Source organism: Alexandromys fortis, unplaced genomic scaffold, assembly GCF_014885135.2.
Source record: "Alexandromys fortis isolate MF-2015 unplaced genomic scaffold, M_Fortis_MF-2015_v1.1 scaffold_26, whole genome shotgun sequence".
NCBI lineage: Eukaryota > Metazoa > Chordata > Mammalia > Rodentia > Cricetidae > Alexandromys > Alexandromys fortis.
In genome coordinates, this window is record NW_026067894.1 from 10,910,023 (window position 1) to 10,927,183 (window position 17,161).

The following is a 17,161-nucleotide window of genomic DNA, read 5'->3' on the forward strand; positions in this document are numbered from 1 at the left end:
TGAACCCAAGTTACTTACCTGGCCTTTGAATGCATCAATGATAAACTGTAAAGACTGGGGCTGTACACATTCAATGCACTTCTGAACCACATGGTTGCCATTCTGGTCTTTTACACACTTCAGGACATGGCCATCTAGCTCCCGTACCATCTCATTCTATGGGAGACAAAGAGAAAAGGCAACACCAGAATCATAGCCAGCAACACCCAGACAATCCCCACACCCTACCAAGCAGCAAAGCACTGCACAGATATATGGCAATCAAAGTAAATTAAGTCAACTATAGTCATGCAACAACAAAGCAAGAGAAAACAAGTGGGACCTAAAAGATATCAAACTTGGAAAAGGCTTGCTGAGACTCTAAAAATATTCACACCAGCCAGATGTAGTGGAGCACACCTGTAACTCCAAGTCTCAGGAAGTAAGACAGAACTGGAGCTGCCACACAACACATGCCACACATATCCTATGCTACCTATAAGTCCTATTTTAAAAATGTTTTTAGTGATACACCTTGTGATCTAAGCACTAGGGAGAGGGAGGCAGGAGGACCATGAGTTCAAGGTCTGCCTTATCTACAGAGAAAGTTCAAGGCTGACCTGGGCTATGTGTGAGAATGAAAAACTACTATCATCATCTTCAAATAGAAAAACACCTATATGAAATGCACAGGATTGATAATATATGATTCATCACACTGTCATATTGTCATATTCTGACAATCATGTAAGCTTCATACACACACACACACACACACACACACACACACACGAATATGAAGGGTTGATCTAGAATTTGCCCAGGTGAGAAATAACTCCAAGAACTGGGAGTACTTTAGTTCCACCCAACAGATCATGTTAGGCAGCCACGGAGCAGACGAATTACAAAGCCTGTTCAAAAAGACCTACACTGTGAAGCCTCAAACCCAAGCAATTGCCAGCAATGATGCAGCCAGGATTCGCTGGGAAACAACCTGTCAATTATATAATCCCACGCGGCCCTCCCAGCAACAAAAGAAGTTACAGGCAAAGTCACATAATTAAAATTATAGGAAACACTCGGGAGGCAGAGGCAGGCGGATCTCTGTGAGTTCGAGACCAGCCTGGTCTACAGAGCTAGTTCCAGGACAGGCTCCAAAGCCACAGAGAAACCCTGTATCGGAAAGAAAAAAAAAAAAAATGAATGAATGAATAAATGAATGAATGAATGAATAAATGAATAAAATTAATTATAGGAAAGTCAATGATGGTTCAACCCTGTAATTATAACACTTAAGAGGCTGAGGCAGGAGGATTGCCTCAAATTTGAGGCCAGCCTGAGATATAAACTGAGTTCTAGGCCTGCCTAGTCTATAGAGTAAAAAAAGCCCAAAACACCAAAAACTAAATCTATAGAGACAGAGGAAGTGGCGGTGGTGGTAAATTCCTAGAGATGACTGTTGGAGAACCTAGAGGTTCTCGGTTAGCCTAGGAATGGGGAGCACATGTCTCCAAGAGTGCCCCCGCCAGCTTCCTTTAGTAGCATCAAAGGACAGAGGGAAACACAAAGGGCCACAGAATACAATTTCAGAGCAGTCACTCTGTGACTACCAGTGTCTTGTGATTTTTCCACCAAGGCGCATTGATTAAAGTCGGCAGAAATGGTTTTTCCCAGTTCATTAATGTGTCCAAATAGCAAATACAGACTGTAAGTAGACAAAGTGCAAAAGCAGTATGTGTCAGGGTATGTACTGGAACCAGATTAGATTTTGACTGGAATCTTTCCCTGAGACTCCCAGCCTCAGAACACCTAAAGTGAAATGCTGAACCTGGCTGGGCAGGAGTTGGCTCCCCATTTTCCTACTGATTTCATCTGGGCTTTAACTTCTCTGTGCTCCTCTGTATTTGTGCTAGACTGCCACAGGCAACTTTACCTAGGCACCTTTCATGAACAGTAGTGTGAGTGAATCCCGGAGGCACTGACTCCAGAGTAACTGAAATGTCAGCTAACAGAAGACATTCATGATCACAAAAGAACACTTACTAACATAGCACGAGAGAAGAACCATCTGCCTGGGAGACATAGAAAGGATAAAATTCATCTCCTAAAACAAAATATACAGTCCACAGCAGAACAGTCCAAACTCAGAACAAGGCACCAGAGGAACTGGACCAGAGAAAGGAAAATATAAGAAAGAGCTCCCTGCCTTTCTGCACAAACCCATGACTCAGTTGCTCAGGAAGCCACCTTAGGCAGGAGACTTCCAAGGCCAGTGGCAGGACACACACCCAACCTGTAAAAAGCCCTGGTTTTAACCCAAAGTGTTGTCGTAAAAGTAATGAGGAAGAGTTGGGGAGACGGACAGAGAGGGTGGGAAGAGCAATAGAGCCTGGAAAAAGACAACTTGCTAGTGAGGAAGGGAAGGAGAGAAGTATAGAAAGGGTCAGAGCAGCTATTTTCTTTTACTAAGTAGCCATTATGATCCAAGAGAAAAAACCTTCCATGTGGGGAAAACAGTAACAACAACAACAAAAAGCCACAATAATGTGGTCATTAAAATTTATAACATCTCAGTGAATAATAGATAACAACGAAAACTAGCCTTGGATCTTTCTGTCAATACAAATATCACCTTTCTTAGAGACTGGGGGTAGGGTCTTCCTAACTAGCCTTCTATGATTGGCTTCAAACTTGGGGTTCTGTTTCCCAAAGTGTTAGGATCACTATGTACCTCTACACTCAGCTAGACAGTGTTGTCTTTTCAATGCTCCAAGTCAGGCACAGAGCTATGTCTCTAACCTCACCCACTTCACAGTATCTTCAAGAGCCTAGCTATAAGACACACCCCAAGTGCCCTGAGCTCCACCAACCTTCAACTGCCACCATCTGCACCACTGGCTGGTAGTTCAATGGGTTTGAATCAGAGCTGGTGGGATTCTGCCTGGCTCAGAACGAGTCCATAATAAAGATTCTCATTATCGGACTTTGTCCTCAGTGAGGGCAAGTGGGTCATCACTGCCAGACAACAGCAACCCCTCCGCTGAGAAGGCGGGGGGAGCTCAGAACACAGAGGCTGAGGGGTGCAGGCCAGAGGCCTTGGCACCACCTGGCACAAGCAGTTGCAATGTGCTTTCCCTGCCTGTGGGGCTCCTGGATGACTCCCCTATCAACCCCCACTCACAGCAGCTAGTTTTTTGGGCCTCTGTTTCTTTACTCCTGTCTAACTATCCCTGGCCTTGATTCTGCATGGGTTGGGTGAGGGCCTCCTCCATGGACAGCAGCAAGGACCAGCTAGGCCTTTGCCATCACCATGTCACCCACTGACAGCAGGCCCGAGCAAGTGATCAGTGAACAAGAGGGATGGTGAATGAGATTGCAAGTGAGCTGAACCTCACTTCAGGTTTCTTGGAAAGTTTAGTGCTACTTGAGGAGAATGCTAAGCAGCATTTTATGTGTTTACATCCTCCTTGTAAAACTGCAGTTACTCATGCTACTCACTGGTCAAAGAGATGATGCTGTAAACTCTTTCACACAAAACACCAGATTCACTAGAAACTTGCAAACTGGGCAAATCCTGCTTGCTCTGCAGATGGACAGCCACAAGCACCCACATAACCTAGCAAAGAGACTCCACACTGACATTTTCCACAGTGCACTGCACGCAGCACAGAGAAACACTGAGAGAAAACTGAAAAGGAAACTTACAATTACCTGCTGGTCTGAGGGAATAAACTCCAAAGCTTTCTGGATAACTCGGCAGCCATACATCTGCAGTGCCAATGATAAGACGTGGCCTCGAATGCGCTCAGCCAAAGCTAGCTTCTGTTCATGACTGCCAAACTAGACATAATATGAGAGACACCATTACATAAATAAAGAAGAAAGACCAGAGAAAACAAAAGTTTTCTGTAACCTGTGTTGTGTCCAGCCTCAACTTCTTGCTGCCCTGTTTCCTAGGGTCAACAACGCCTTTTAAAAAGCCATTGTTCCCTAAAGCTTTGACCTGAGGAACTTTCTTTAATGCTCAGCCCTGTCTTGGTCATCTTGCAAAAAAATATTTAATGCCCTAAAGAATTAGGCATTAACTTCTAAATGGAAGGAGCCATATCCTGTTATTCCAAAACCAGCAGCAGAGATGGGACTGGCTTCAAGGCTCAACATGCCTAGAAATGATGTGCTAACTTGTGCTGAATAGGGCAGCCCGTGGACAAGGGAAGGTTGGGCTGGCAAGCCCTTTCACTTAAGTTAGTCTGCCAAATGCAAGTCAAGTACACACAACATTCTTATGAATTGATGTCTTTCCAGGACTATTGCTATTAAACAGGAAGCCTTTGAAAGGAGAAGCTAAGAAATCCAAAAGGTTACAATATACAGTGTTTTCCTAAGGGCTGGTTTGCATCCTCTTTGCTCTTGTGTGACTAGAACCATCATGGGACTGTCTAGTGAGGCTCTTTGGCTTGTTCCCAATCACATGGTCACACATCACATTTGTTCTGACACTCCAAGCTGCACATGCTACAGCACTTTAGTATCAGTGACAAAATAGCAGAGCAGAGACAGTCCAGAATCAAGAGACACAAGCTGGAGAACTAAGTGTCTGTGAGGAAAGTTGGCAGGTAAAGTCTGAGAAAGCAACTCTAAAACCATTTCACAAATAAGAGCCAGAAGAAATTTGTAGATTTCTTTATTTGCAGATAACCTTAGAATTCCACTGTCCTCACACCTGGTTCTTTCAATTTATTGGGACATCCAACAGCTTGAAGCTGCTGGCAATGGTAAACATTGTTAATAAATATAAATAAACGACAACAATATTAACAACATAAAAATAGAAAATAAAAATAAATCCCAAGTCTTTGAAATGTTAAGTCATTAGAGAAAGCAGACATTCTTCATCACTAATGTACTTCCATGACCCAAGTTAATGGGCAAAAGAAGGAGCTAAGACCAAAAGAAGCCCCCCAGAGACACAACTCCAGGCCGCAATGGAATCACTGAGCCTGGTGTACAAAGCCAAGTCCTCACTCCCACCATGTCTTACTGTAATTCTGCTAAAGCCTCTGAACCACTGTGCTGGAGGCGGGAGAGGCAGTGCTCAGTGGTTAGAACAAGCATCACTCTGTGTTTCAGAGGACCCGAGTCTGATTCCCAGCACCCACCAAGCAGTTTACAATGGACTGACTCCAGTTTCAAAGGATCCAATGTCTCAGGCCTCCTTAGGCACCCTTTCCCCTCATAAATAAACATGATTTAAAAAAAACAAGCAAATAAAAAACAAAAAAAACACTCTCTTTAGGCCAGGCATGGTGGTGCGTGCCTTTAACCCCAGCACTTGGAAGACAGGAGAAGAGGCAGGTGGATCTCTGTGAGTTCAAGCCCAGACTGGGCCCCACATAGAGACAATTATTAAACCATACCTCCAGAGCACATCTGGATGGGCATTTAACATGGATAAAGAACTGGAGAAAAACGAAAAATCTTTTCAAGACCCTATCAGTTCATTTTAAAGGCTGAAATGAACAGCTGTGCTTCAAAAAGTCAACAGAAATCAAATGCTCTGGAGATTCTCAAAGTGAAAGGGCAGAAAGAACAAAGACATACTTCAAAGAACTTCTGAATGACGTAATTTCCAAACACATCCACCATAAGTTGGTACGCAGCCTGGAGGATTTCATTGAAGACAAGCTGGCGCTCAGCTGCTGTGGCACGCTCTAGTTTCAGCTGAATGAATCTGAAGAACAGAGTGAAGGGGCAATCAAACCACACACAGAGATGATTTGCAAAGGTGTGAAGGGCATCACTTGTTAGATCAACTCTACAACATGCGGCCCGTGTGCCCAATAAGTGCAGTGAGTTTTGTTTGTTTAGATAGGGTTTCACAATGAAGACTTGGCTGGCCTAGAAAACAGAGATCCTCCTGCCTCTGCCTCCTGAATGCTGAGATTAAAGAGATGCATCATCATGCCGGGCTGCTGGGCTATTTAAATCAATCTCAAGCTCTCAGAGAAAAGATTTCTGAAAGGGGGAATTCCCCTAACACAGTCCAACTTTCAAAACTGTATTCCTGTTCTAGTGTGCTGCACTACAGGATGGCACATATACGAAAGCACCAGCTCTGCTTAACACTGATCTTTAGAAAACAGTCCCTCATTGAATACTTAAGGCTCATGGTCCTCACTCTATTCTATACATTCTATCTGCCAAGAGAGGCATTCTTTAGTGTCTGAAATAGTCTTACTCAGTTAACTCAGTCGGGTGACCACATAGGAAAACCTTGCTGCCTCTGTACCTGGCCTCCACTCCTCAGAGGAGGTAGCTAGCAAAAGCTACAGAGCAGGGAGACCATTAGGAATTTCCCTGAACATAGAGAGGAAGAAAAACCACAACAGATATGAGAAGGGCAAGGAGTGAGTGATAGCATCTCATTTTGCTGGGTCCCTAAACCCCATGTGTACCTCTAGAGGAGCTCTTAGAGCAAAGATTTCCGGGAGCTCTCCCTTCTAGAGAAGGGATGAGAGCAAGTGCTCCTAAGAACTGGGGAATCTACATTATCATGTGACAGTGTCTGTCTCCTCTAGAACAGATGTTACTGCAGGGCATGCACAGGGCTTCCCGGGAAGACAGTTTCTTCAACTATAGAGCCGGGTACAACTTTTGGTGGTGGTGTATATAAAACAGGGTCCTGGGCTGGAGAGATAGCTCAGTGGTTAATTGTACTGGCTGCTCTTCCAAAAGTCCTGAGTTCAATTCCCAGCAACTACATGGTGGCCCACAACTATCTGTAAGAAGATTTGGGCCCTCCTCTGGCGTGCAGACATACTTGGCAAAACGTTGTATACATAATAAATAAATCTTTAAAACACACACACACACACACACACACGGTCTTAGTGTAGACCAAGATGGCGGAACTTGTGGCAATTCTGAGTCTGCCTCTTGGGTACTGGAATTGTAGGTATGTACCACCATGCCCAGTGGCAAACAGCAGTACTTTAAGAGATTCTAGAAACACAGGCTACGCGCTCATAAATGTAAAGAGTTTGCTCAAAGTCCATCGTCCAGATAAATAAAAGTTCTTTTGAAATATTTGAAGGCTGTCCCAAGCCCATATCCCTCTGAAATAAGACACTAGGAGGCACAGCAAAGGCATACTGTGAATCACAAAAGGTACTATGTTTTTATGATGAGATATATACCTATCTGAGAAATGGAATTTAAGGTACAAATCTCAGATATGCTGTTACCAAAGCCAGGTCCTTACCTAGACCCATGCTGGTCTTGGGAAAATTCCATTATATGGCCAGCAATCTCCCGTAGTTGTAAATTAGGGTACCGATTATTTCGAAAATCTTCCAAAAGTCTGCTCCTGCCAGAGGGCATGACATCAGACATCCCATATCTCAGCCGAGAGGAAGAAAACAGAGTGCTGCTAGGGCTGAAGAGGCTGGAGGCACTGCTTGCACTGCGGTACTTGGCTTCGGCACCAGGAGCAGCAGAAATGTATCTTCCACTGCCATTTGTGAGTCCTCCTGTTGGTTACAGAACAGAAAAACCTGAGTCCATGTTTAGGGGAACCTCATTTAAAAGGAAAAAGTACCCCCTCCTGCCCCCCTCCACAAGCCTGTATGACCTCACTTCTTCCATGCCACTGTTTACGATCAGACAATTCTACTACTACTGTGACTTTCATAAGGCCCACTTACCAATCTGGAAGAAAACATTTGCATAAAGATTGAGAAAGAAGTATTTATTTGGGGTTTTTGTTTGTTTGGTGGTTGTTTTGCTTTAACCACTGATAGCAAAATTGGTGCTGTAGTACTGGGGATACAGCTCAAAGATGGAGCACTTGCTAGCATAAGTGAGGCCCTGGGTTCAATTCCCAGCACTACCTAAAAAGGAGAAAATGAAATCAAGTAAAAAGAATGGAGCAATACATTGTATGTCCTTAATAAGTAAAATGGGGCAGAGCACCTGCAGTAAGAACTCAGGAAATGCAAAGCACACTGAGGCTTCTGAGCTTGTCAACTCAGCACTACAGGGACTCACTCCATTCCTAAATAACCTTCATTCCCAGCTCAAGTCCCCCCTTTAAGATCAGCACAAACACAAGGGGGATAGTTCAGGGGTAGAGAAAGCACTTGCTTTTGCTGTAAGGAGAAGGAATTTATGCACAGGAAACTCTGGGAAGCTGTTCTTTGAAGAATCATTTGGAAAGCTCGCATCTAAGGCAGAGGGCTGGTTTTCAAGGTCCTCATCAGTGGGCAGCTGTTAACAACTTCCACAGGACAATGCCTGACACTATGCAACAATAAAGATTCTCCATGCTACTTGCACTGCTGCTCTGTTTGGCGAATGTGGTATAAATATGTGGCCCTAAACAGGTAAGACAGAACTATGATCAAAGGGCTTAACAAAAAGTAAAACACTGCTGGAGTGTGGATCAGTGGTAGAGGTTATGCACGAGGGTAGCACTGGGCTCCAACTGACAACGTGCACATAAGCACAAAGTAGCATATAAGTTAACAGGAACACTTGCTTTTCAATCATTCTTACAGTTCACATGGTTTTCGTTGTGGTTTTGCAAAGGTATGGCTTCTCCATGTAACCCCAGCTGTCCTCAGTTTCAGGGAGCCACCTGCCTCTGCCTCCCAAGTGCTGGAATTAAAGGTGTGAACCACCAAACCCAGCTTGGTTCATGTCTTAATTTTTTTTTTCCCCTGCCATTCAGTAGGCTGCCATCAGGGTCTTATGCATGCTAGCCAAAAGCTCTACCACTGAGGTGCCTCCCAGCACCAGGTTGTTTTCCTCCAAACACTATAAACAAAGAATTGAGAAATACCACATCAACCACAAAGACGGTGATGAGCAGCAACCCCGTATCAACAAAGACAGAAAGCACACGGCAATATCAAAACCTATTCACAACAAAACTCAGTTTGTAATTGTGGGAGGCTTTCTCAGCCTCATGAAATGTCCATTACAATAATCAACTGTCACCAAACTTTAGGGCAAATAAACACTATCCCCAAGACAAGGAATACAGACAAAATATATGTTCTTCTCTGTCCTATTATATAGAAAGCCCTGGAAATGTACCTAAAATCATTAGAATAAACAAAATAATGAGTTTTCTGGTTAAAACCAGCATACAAACCTCAGTTGTATTTTGATAACAAAATCGCCCTAAATTTGAGCACAATTCCATTCAGAGCAGCATCTAAACCACACACTGCAAACTACACACTTTTGGGGGGGGGGGGTGACACAGACCGTAAAAATATTGTGCTGGATGGGCTAAGGAGATGGCTCAGTGGTTAAGAGCACTGACTGCTCTTCCAGAGGATCGGGGTTCAATTCCCAGCAACCACATGACAGCTCACAACTATCTTTTCCAGAGGCTCTGCCTCCCTTACAAAGAAAGACACAGGGGGAGGGGGAGGAGGAGGAAATTTTAATAGATAAAAAAAAAAAAAAAAGAAATGCATCTACTAAATGACCAATAAAAATGAGGTTTGGCACCCTCTTGAAGTTTTTTTTTTAAAGACACATGCTGGCAAAACATCAATGTACATGAAATAAAAAGTTAAATTAAATTATAAAAAGGTACCGGAACAAATAGACACCCACAGCCAAGATCAATGAACCCTTACCACACAAGATGACAGCATTAACTCAAAATGAACACATTAAATTAGGAGTTAAAACAATAAAACGTGAGGATAAAATACTTGTTACTCTCCCAAAGAACTACTCCATGGATCTAGTGATTGTGGGCTCTGAGGGTGCCTGCACTCACATGCACCTACACATAATATAAAATTATAAAAATGAATCTTTTTTAAAAAAAAAAATCAATAAAACTTTCAGATGATAGGAAACTGTATTCAAGGCCTAGAGTTAGGAAAGTATTTCTAGGATAACCAAAAATTCATTCAAGTAAACATTATCAAAATTAAAACGTGACACACTTTAAAGACACTGTTTCTAAAATGGGAGAAGTAAAAGATGAGAACATAAAAACTTATAACTCAAGTAAGCCAAAGGTTTTCTACTTTTTTTTTTTTTAATACACATTGGTGTTTGCCTGAATCTATGTCTGTGAAGGTACCAGATCCCCTGGAACTGGAGCTACAGGCAGTTGTGAGCTGCCATGTGGGTGCTAGGAATTGAACCCGGGTAACTCTGGAAGAGCAATCAGCTCTCTCAAACGCTAAGCCACCTCTCCAGTTCTGTAAGCTAAAGGTTTGAACGAGAAAAACACACAAGGAGATTTCAAAGATAGCTAAAGATTAATAATAAGCACATAAAACAATGCTCTAAAGCCAGAACATATGAAACAAGCACTTGGGAGGCTGAAGCAGGAAGATTACAAACCTGGAGAGCTTTGGACTACAGTAAGTCTTTGTCTTAACCTCCTCCCAAAAATGATCTAGGATAACATGTCAGTGGCAAAATGAAAATAAAACTACCATGAAATACTATTCCATGCCCATGGAAAAAGTTGTATCAAATCAGACCAAAAATGTAACTGAGGAAGTAGAGCCATTGGAATCACTGTAAACTTCTGGTGAGAAGTGAAACCATCAACCACACCAACCTACAGTTTCTTAGAAGAAAAGTTGAATGCGACCCAGCACCTGAGAGGCAGAGGCAGGCAGATCTGTGAGATCCAGGCCAGCCAGAGTTACCGAGTAAGATCATATCTAAGCAGAAAGAAAAGGCTGATCATAAAGCTCACACACAATCTACTCCTAGAGAAACACACATCTACGGAAACTCTGGCATTGCAATAGTCATAGCTGTATTATGTGTAACCCTAAACAGGAACAAATACCTATGAAATGTGAGCAGTAGGACAAAAGGTCCACAAAAACGGAAAATGGTCTAATAAGAAGGAACTATCTATTGGCCTATTTATATTTAAATTTATATTTTAAATTCAGACCAATTTAAAAGAGAAAATAAAATGCAAATTAAATTAATCATTAATTGCATTTAAGATCAGGATTAACTGCAAACAGGTAAGAAAGGTTGTAAATATTATAAGTTTTAGCCTGACATCCACACAACTTACAGCCAGAAAAATTTATTCTACAGAATACATGAAATGTACTCAAAACAAATAGAAACAAATGGCCGCTGAGGGTTCTTAGGCACACAGAAATAAATACTAGGCAAGTCAACTGCTTTCTCAGAATGGTCTAATTGATAATGACTCCTGAGTCTAACTGTGAATGCAGATAGCCTGAAAAGAGAAAAGGTCACCCGCATGTAGCATTTTCAGACTCAGTATGAACACCCAGAGTCATTGCACTAAGTTCAGAAGTTGAAAAACTATAAACCACAGGATACAACCGTCACCTTAAAAACAAACAAACAAACAAACAATCAAAAAACTAGTTAATTAGAAGACAGCCAGGTAGGAGAAAGCTCAGCAGACAAGAGCACAGGCTGCTCTTCTGGAGACCCCAGGGTAGATTCCCAGCACCCACATAGTGATGCAAAACTGTTTCTACCTCCAGTTTCAGGGGATCTGACCTTCTCTTCTGGCCTCATTGGACATGAGAGACATAAGGGGTGCAGAAACACACATGCAGGTAAAACACCAACCAGTTCTTAAAAAAATCTAAAAACTAAAAATATTGACAAAACAAACTAGCAACAGCACCAACAACACACAACAAAACTTTATAGAATTAGTTTTAATGTGCTGGTTCAAAAGACATACTGGGAGGCTGGGGAGATGGCTCAGAGGTTAAGAACACTGATTGTTCTTTCATAGGTCCTGAGTTCAATTCCCAGCAACCACATGGTGGCTCACAAACATCTGTAAAAATTTCTGGTGCCCTCTTGTGGCCTGCAGGCACACATGCAGACAGAACACTGTAAACAAATCTTAAAAAAAAAAAAGACATACTGAGCGCATTACGTAACTAGAATATGCATTGAAAATGCATGGTTTAGAATTTGAAAAAAGAAAATCTGTTCAACTCTGAGACAAGCAAGGAAAGGTACTCAAGCTCTGAGAAAGCTCCCCACATGTGGAATGACATACTGCTACCTACTACTGTGTTCCCCAGGGGTAAAAATCAATGTTCAGTCCTCCCTCTCTCAGCCTATACCCTCCCTCCTGATCATCCTACACTGGAGCCAGGCTTTCTGTTGCTAAGAAGCATTGCTGTGCCACAAGTCCTGTCCATTCTTCTGTCCACTGTAGACAGCCAATAAGAATACAACACATTCTGATACATATTCAGGTATGCACACGCGTGCGCGCGCGCACACACACACACGCTGTGAAAAACGTGCCTTCAAACTCAAAGACAACATTCTTTGATAAGAATAACTATTTACTATAGATGTCATCAAAACTTTTCTTGTTTTGTATAAATGTCTCTCCAAATGAAATCATGCTATTCACTTTAACTCAGTCCTCACTGCCAAGTCCCTGAAACCACATTTAAACATGCTGGGCAAAGGTAGAATCTTCTAGTAAGCATATCCTTTATGATTTGTCCGGGACACTCTCATTTAAAGTCATCAACACAAAATAACAGCACGCTCTCTCCTCACCATTTGCTCATAAAATGTATTCTCCACTTCTCTCATTTAACTTTCCCCATCTGGGAAGTAAATTAGAACCTTGAAATCCATACCTGAGAAACGAAAGAGGAGTATGCCCTGTTTCTGGATAAGAAAGCTACACTCCTACCTGGTACTACTATAATTTTTCCATTATTCTTAAAGCCTGCTGTTGGAAACCCAATGTCTCTTCTAATAATCCCACACATAATATATAACAGGTGAAAATATATACATCCAGGTATTAAGAGATGGTAGGCTTGGAGCACATTTATAAATACTTAAGAATCTGGCAAAAAAAATTCAATGAAATGCTTTATGTGAAAAAACAAGCTACTAACTTTTACACAAAGGGGAGGGAGGAATCTACAAAGAAAGTAAGCAACATGTTCAGTGTGGTGTCATTATGGGTGCTATGATCGGGATTTTGCTTTTCTGTGTCCTTCTGCTCGCTGGGATAAAGTTTACGGTGTTTGCCCAAGAGAAAAATGTTCACACTGAAGCTGGAGTGAATACACATAGTGTATCCAGATGCTAGGCAATCCCCAACTGCTGTGAAGCTACAGGTACAACCTGAGCAACTTGAGGTATTTACCAAAGGCACAGAACACCAGGACCTTCTAGGATAGAGGGACCACAAAGTACTTGTATCCTTTGCTTATGCAAAGAAAGTACTTGTAATGTCATCGGTGGCAAGAGATTTCTAGCGTTCAAGGTGGTGTTAGAGTAATGGTTCTTACCCAGGTTTAAGCTTGAAGAGGATCCATGTGAAGAGAGGGAAGGAGGTGGTGTCTGTGAATGTCCTGGTCCCTGACTAGGGAGAGGCATGCCCACGGGTCCAGGAGAAGAGGAAAAGCTAAGGCCGTTATAAAAACTGTGTCCAATGGGGGTCAAGCTGCTCGATGTCCTCTTATAAAGGTCACTGCTGCCAGTCAGGGAGTCACGGCGGGAGCCACTGCCAGTGTTGGAGTTTGCAACTAAAATGGAATTAAAACAATGCATATAAGAACAGGCCTGTTCTTTGAAGAACAAGCCCAGTGGCCTGTTCCTAACACTTTGATCCAGACTCCTTACCACCGCAAATGTGTCAGCAGAGACAGCCTAACTGTTAATGTAGCAGTTCTAGGGTAATAAATAAAGAGGACATGGCTTGGGCTAACAGAGCTATTATTCAAGCCGTTACACAAATATGCCAAATTTACCTTCCTTTAGTGTCACAGATATTATGGGATGGGGGCAGGTTAAAAAGCTTTGACGGCCACATGAGCTATGGGAGAAGTGAAAGGAAATGAACTAGAAGGAATGCCTTTCATCAGCTGAAAGGTTCTGGCAGAAAAACGGAATACGGAAAAAACATGTGCAAGCAGAGCACAGCCCTACCACACAAGACTTTCTTATGCAGGCCTGTTGTCTTGGTGGGCTCCATCAGGAGCTGCGGCTAAGACTACAGCTCCAATTAGTTTGCCTTCTCTCAGACATGCCCTTCTCTTCTGAAATCACACTGCTGATAAGGACTCCAAGTATCCCACTGTCCAGTCTAAATTCTTGCACTTTTCTCCCATTAAAATAGAATATTTTGGTCTAGCATCCTTCCTCCCAATGTTCCACAGCATCTCCCTTAACATTATTCAAAACACGGGATGAAACTCCCTAATGGATTAAGGTAGTCAAGCCAAGCCCCGGGCAAAATCCTGAATGTGGAGCACCCTGCCCTGTGACCTTCAGCAATTCCTTCTCTCTCGGCCTAACATCCACAAGCTTCCTAAAGCCTAGAAGAACCTCTCTTTAGTTTCCAAAGCCTAAAAACATACTGACAAAGTGAGCATAAGTAAATAGCAACAGGAGCATGAAACTAAAAGAGGTCCAGTTGCATAACTTAATGTCTATAGTCCAACATCTCAAAAGGTCAAGTGGGCTGGCTAGACTCCCAGGGCCTTGATTGACCCAGACTACCTGTGGTATCTGTGCAGGGTGTCATGCACTGTCAGGGTTCCAGAAAGATTACAAAACTCATTCAAATTCATTTTAACAGCTTCTTAGTCTAAATTATACCTGCTGTTCCAAACCCTCCAAGGGCCGATCCCAGGGTGGCACCAAGAGAACTGCTGCTTCCGAATCCCAAGGACGTGTTGGCAGGCTGGGCAGAGCCCTGAGAGAAGAGGGAGCTGCTCTGGGAGTTGCTGCTCATAGAGTTGTTGCCATAGAAGGAGCTGGAAGCCAAGTTGTTGCTAGGTTGCTGAGGCTGGGGCTGGGGCTGCTGGGTGCCTAAAGGTCGAAATGGTCCGTTAGTGGTTCCAGCAAGACCACCGGCTGCTCCATTTGCAGAAGCTGCAGCCGCTGCAACAGCTGTGAGAAAGAAAACCATTAGGCAAAGAAAGACACTAGTCATATTCACAGACTGTGCGATATCTGTAAAAAAAAAAAAAAAAACCCGAATCTTTGACTGCTACATTATCAAGGCAGACATAGACCTTGAAAAAAAAAAAAAACACTGTCTGTTAATCCGAAGTGCCAATCCACATATCTAACCAGGTAGCACAGAACCACCAACAGAATTAGAATCTACCAGACTGCCTTGCAGGTTCTGATTCTCTTTGAAATATTACAGGGTAAGAAAAACTATGCTGAGATTTTCAAAATAAAGCACATTACACCCTATCAGAAAGACTGCTGTTGTTTTAAGTCACCCAACCCATTATTTCCCTCTCCAAAACAAAACTCACCTGCTTGTGCAGCTGAGGAGCTAATGATGACGGGAGCCGGAGCAACAAGCCTAACAGGAGCTCCGAGACCATTTCTCGCCCCTGCATTAACCACGAGGGCACCAGTTTGGTCATAGTAAGCAGCAGGAGCCAAGACTGGATAACCTGGGGATAGAGAACAGAACACAAATATAGACAGTTTCAGTCTCCGTTGCCAGTGTTTTAACCATCATGCAAAGTATTAGGTGGAAATTCCTGAAGCACACATTTATAAACATTAAACCACACACAGCCATTCTAAGTGACATGACGAAATCTCAGAGCACTCTATTTTTAGCCTCCTGTAAATGCTCTCTGCCCATCAGCCACAGCTGTCTCAGTAGTATTGGTGCTGCAGTACTTGAAGTCACAAGCTCCCTGCTTAACAACAGCAGGAAGTGCCTGAGTACTGACACTGAGGCTGCTGGTGTGCGAGAATAAAATCTCCATATTCCAATTGCCAAAATCTATAACTCTAAGCTACTGTGGCTGTTTGGAAAAGAATAATCCCCATAGGCCTATATGTTTGGATACACAAGCAGTATTTAAACCAAAACTGAAGAATATCCCTTAAAGAGGCAGCTAGCAAAGCTCACACTCTAATCAGCCGACACTCACAGATCTCTCACATGGAAGGATAACAGTGACTGGCTCAGAACAAAGCTCTCGTCAACGACCCAGAGGTCTAAGTGAGGGCAAGTATGTATCATCCCTGCCAGTTCCCAATCATAACAGGTTCAGACAAGTCAAAAGCAATACCCATTCTCCTTGAAAGCACACATACACTTTTTTGACCCAGCAAAGTATTAAAAACATCAGTACAACCTTACCTGGCATACCTGCAGCCAGACCTTGTCCAAAGGCAAGAGCAGAATTCACTGCTGCAGCTGCTACAAGGGGATCTGTTTGTTGTCCCTGCTGGTTCTGATTTGGGGTTAAAGGACGCTGGCTAGCCCCTCCACGAAGAACCTAGGAACAGGAGGCAGAAAAGCTGTCTCACAGGAAGTTTATAGGGGACATGCTCTGTGCCCTAGTAGAGTCAGTTTTAACACAGCAATAGAAAAGCAACTACTACACCTTAAAACTTATTAAAGTCAGATATGTAGTTAAAAAAAAAAAGATTATAGCCATTAACTAAAAATTAAAGAGAAGGGCTGGAAGTATGGCTCAGCAATGGGATGCACTCAGCAATGAGATGATATCGCTCTTGCAGAGTTCTGTTCCTAGTATCTACATGGGAGGCTCACAACCACCACATCCCAACTCTAGTTCCACAGAATCTGATGCACTTTTCTGACCTCACTGGTACCGGTCACACATATAAGTTAACGTAGATATAATAGGTTTAAGATTTAATCTACTAGCGTAAGTTTAGTTTTAAAAACACAACTTTAATTTGGCTGGCAATCCATTAGCAAAACCCTACAATGCCCTGTAAATGGTATTCAGCCTAAAGCATCACTGTGTACCTGCTAGGTAGGTAACTAACTATATATCCCTCTAGCAACTCTTTCATTAAAAAAACTAATAATAATAATTTTTATGTACATTGGCGTTTTGTCTACATGTATGTTTGTATGAGGGTGTCAGAACTTGGAGTTACAGACAGTTGTTAGATGTCATGTGTGTGCTTGGAATTGAATCTGGGTCCTCTGCAAAAGCAGTCAGTGCATTTAACTACTATGCCATCTCTCTAGCCACTCTAAGCAACTCTTACAGCATACACCTAAAAATCCCAGCATTCAGTAAGGTGAAACTGAGTAGGTAATCATTCCAAGTTCAAAGGGCCATCTTGGGCTACATAGAGAGACTTTGACTTAAAAAAAAAAAAAAAAAAAAAAAAAAAAAAAAAAAAAAAA

General features: G+C 42.6%; 1 protein-coding gene and 2 non-coding genes across 30 annotated transcripts in view; all 3 read right to left on the reverse strand.

The window, feature by feature from the left end:
* Pum1 (pumilio RNA binding family member 1) overlaps window positions 1–17,161 on the reverse strand; it is a 128,522-nt gene that overhangs the window by 13,405 nt on the left and 97,956 nt on the right. For 19 of the 28 annotated variants that reach the window (XM_050151037.1, XM_050151209.1, XM_050151121.1 and 16 more), the window contains 8 exons: window positions 16,133–16,271; window positions 15,285–15,428; window positions 14,614–14,907; window positions 13,302–13,538; window positions 7,241–7,508; window positions 5,581–5,710; window positions 3,685–3,819; window positions 19–156 (listed from right to left, as the gene is read on the reverse strand). In XM_050151037.1, the coding sequence (XP_050006994.1) occupies window positions 19–156; window positions 3,685–3,819; window positions 5,581–5,710; window positions 7,241–7,508; window positions 13,302–13,538; window positions 14,614–14,907; window positions 15,285–15,428; window positions 16,133–16,271 (1,485 nt within the window). The remainder of the gene's footprint in view (window positions 1–18; window positions 157–3,684; window positions 3,820–5,580; window positions 5,711–7,240; window positions 7,509–13,301; window positions 13,539–14,613; window positions 14,908–15,284; window positions 15,429–16,132; window positions 16,272–17,161) is intronic. The other 9 variants (XM_050151259.1, XM_050151190.1, XM_050151105.1 and 6 more) reach the window with 4 other exon arrangements.
* Window positions 2,920–3,002, reverse strand: LOC126510406 (small nucleolar RNA SNORD103/SNORD85). The gene has a single exon (XR_007594379.1). It is a non-coding gene; the product is annotated as a small nucleolar RNA SNORD103/SNORD85 (small nucleolar RNA).
* On the reverse strand, window positions 15,949–16,022 carry LOC126510415 (small nucleolar RNA SNORD103/SNORD85). Its single transcript, XR_007594383.1, has one exon. It is a non-coding gene; the product is annotated as a small nucleolar RNA SNORD103/SNORD85 (small nucleolar RNA).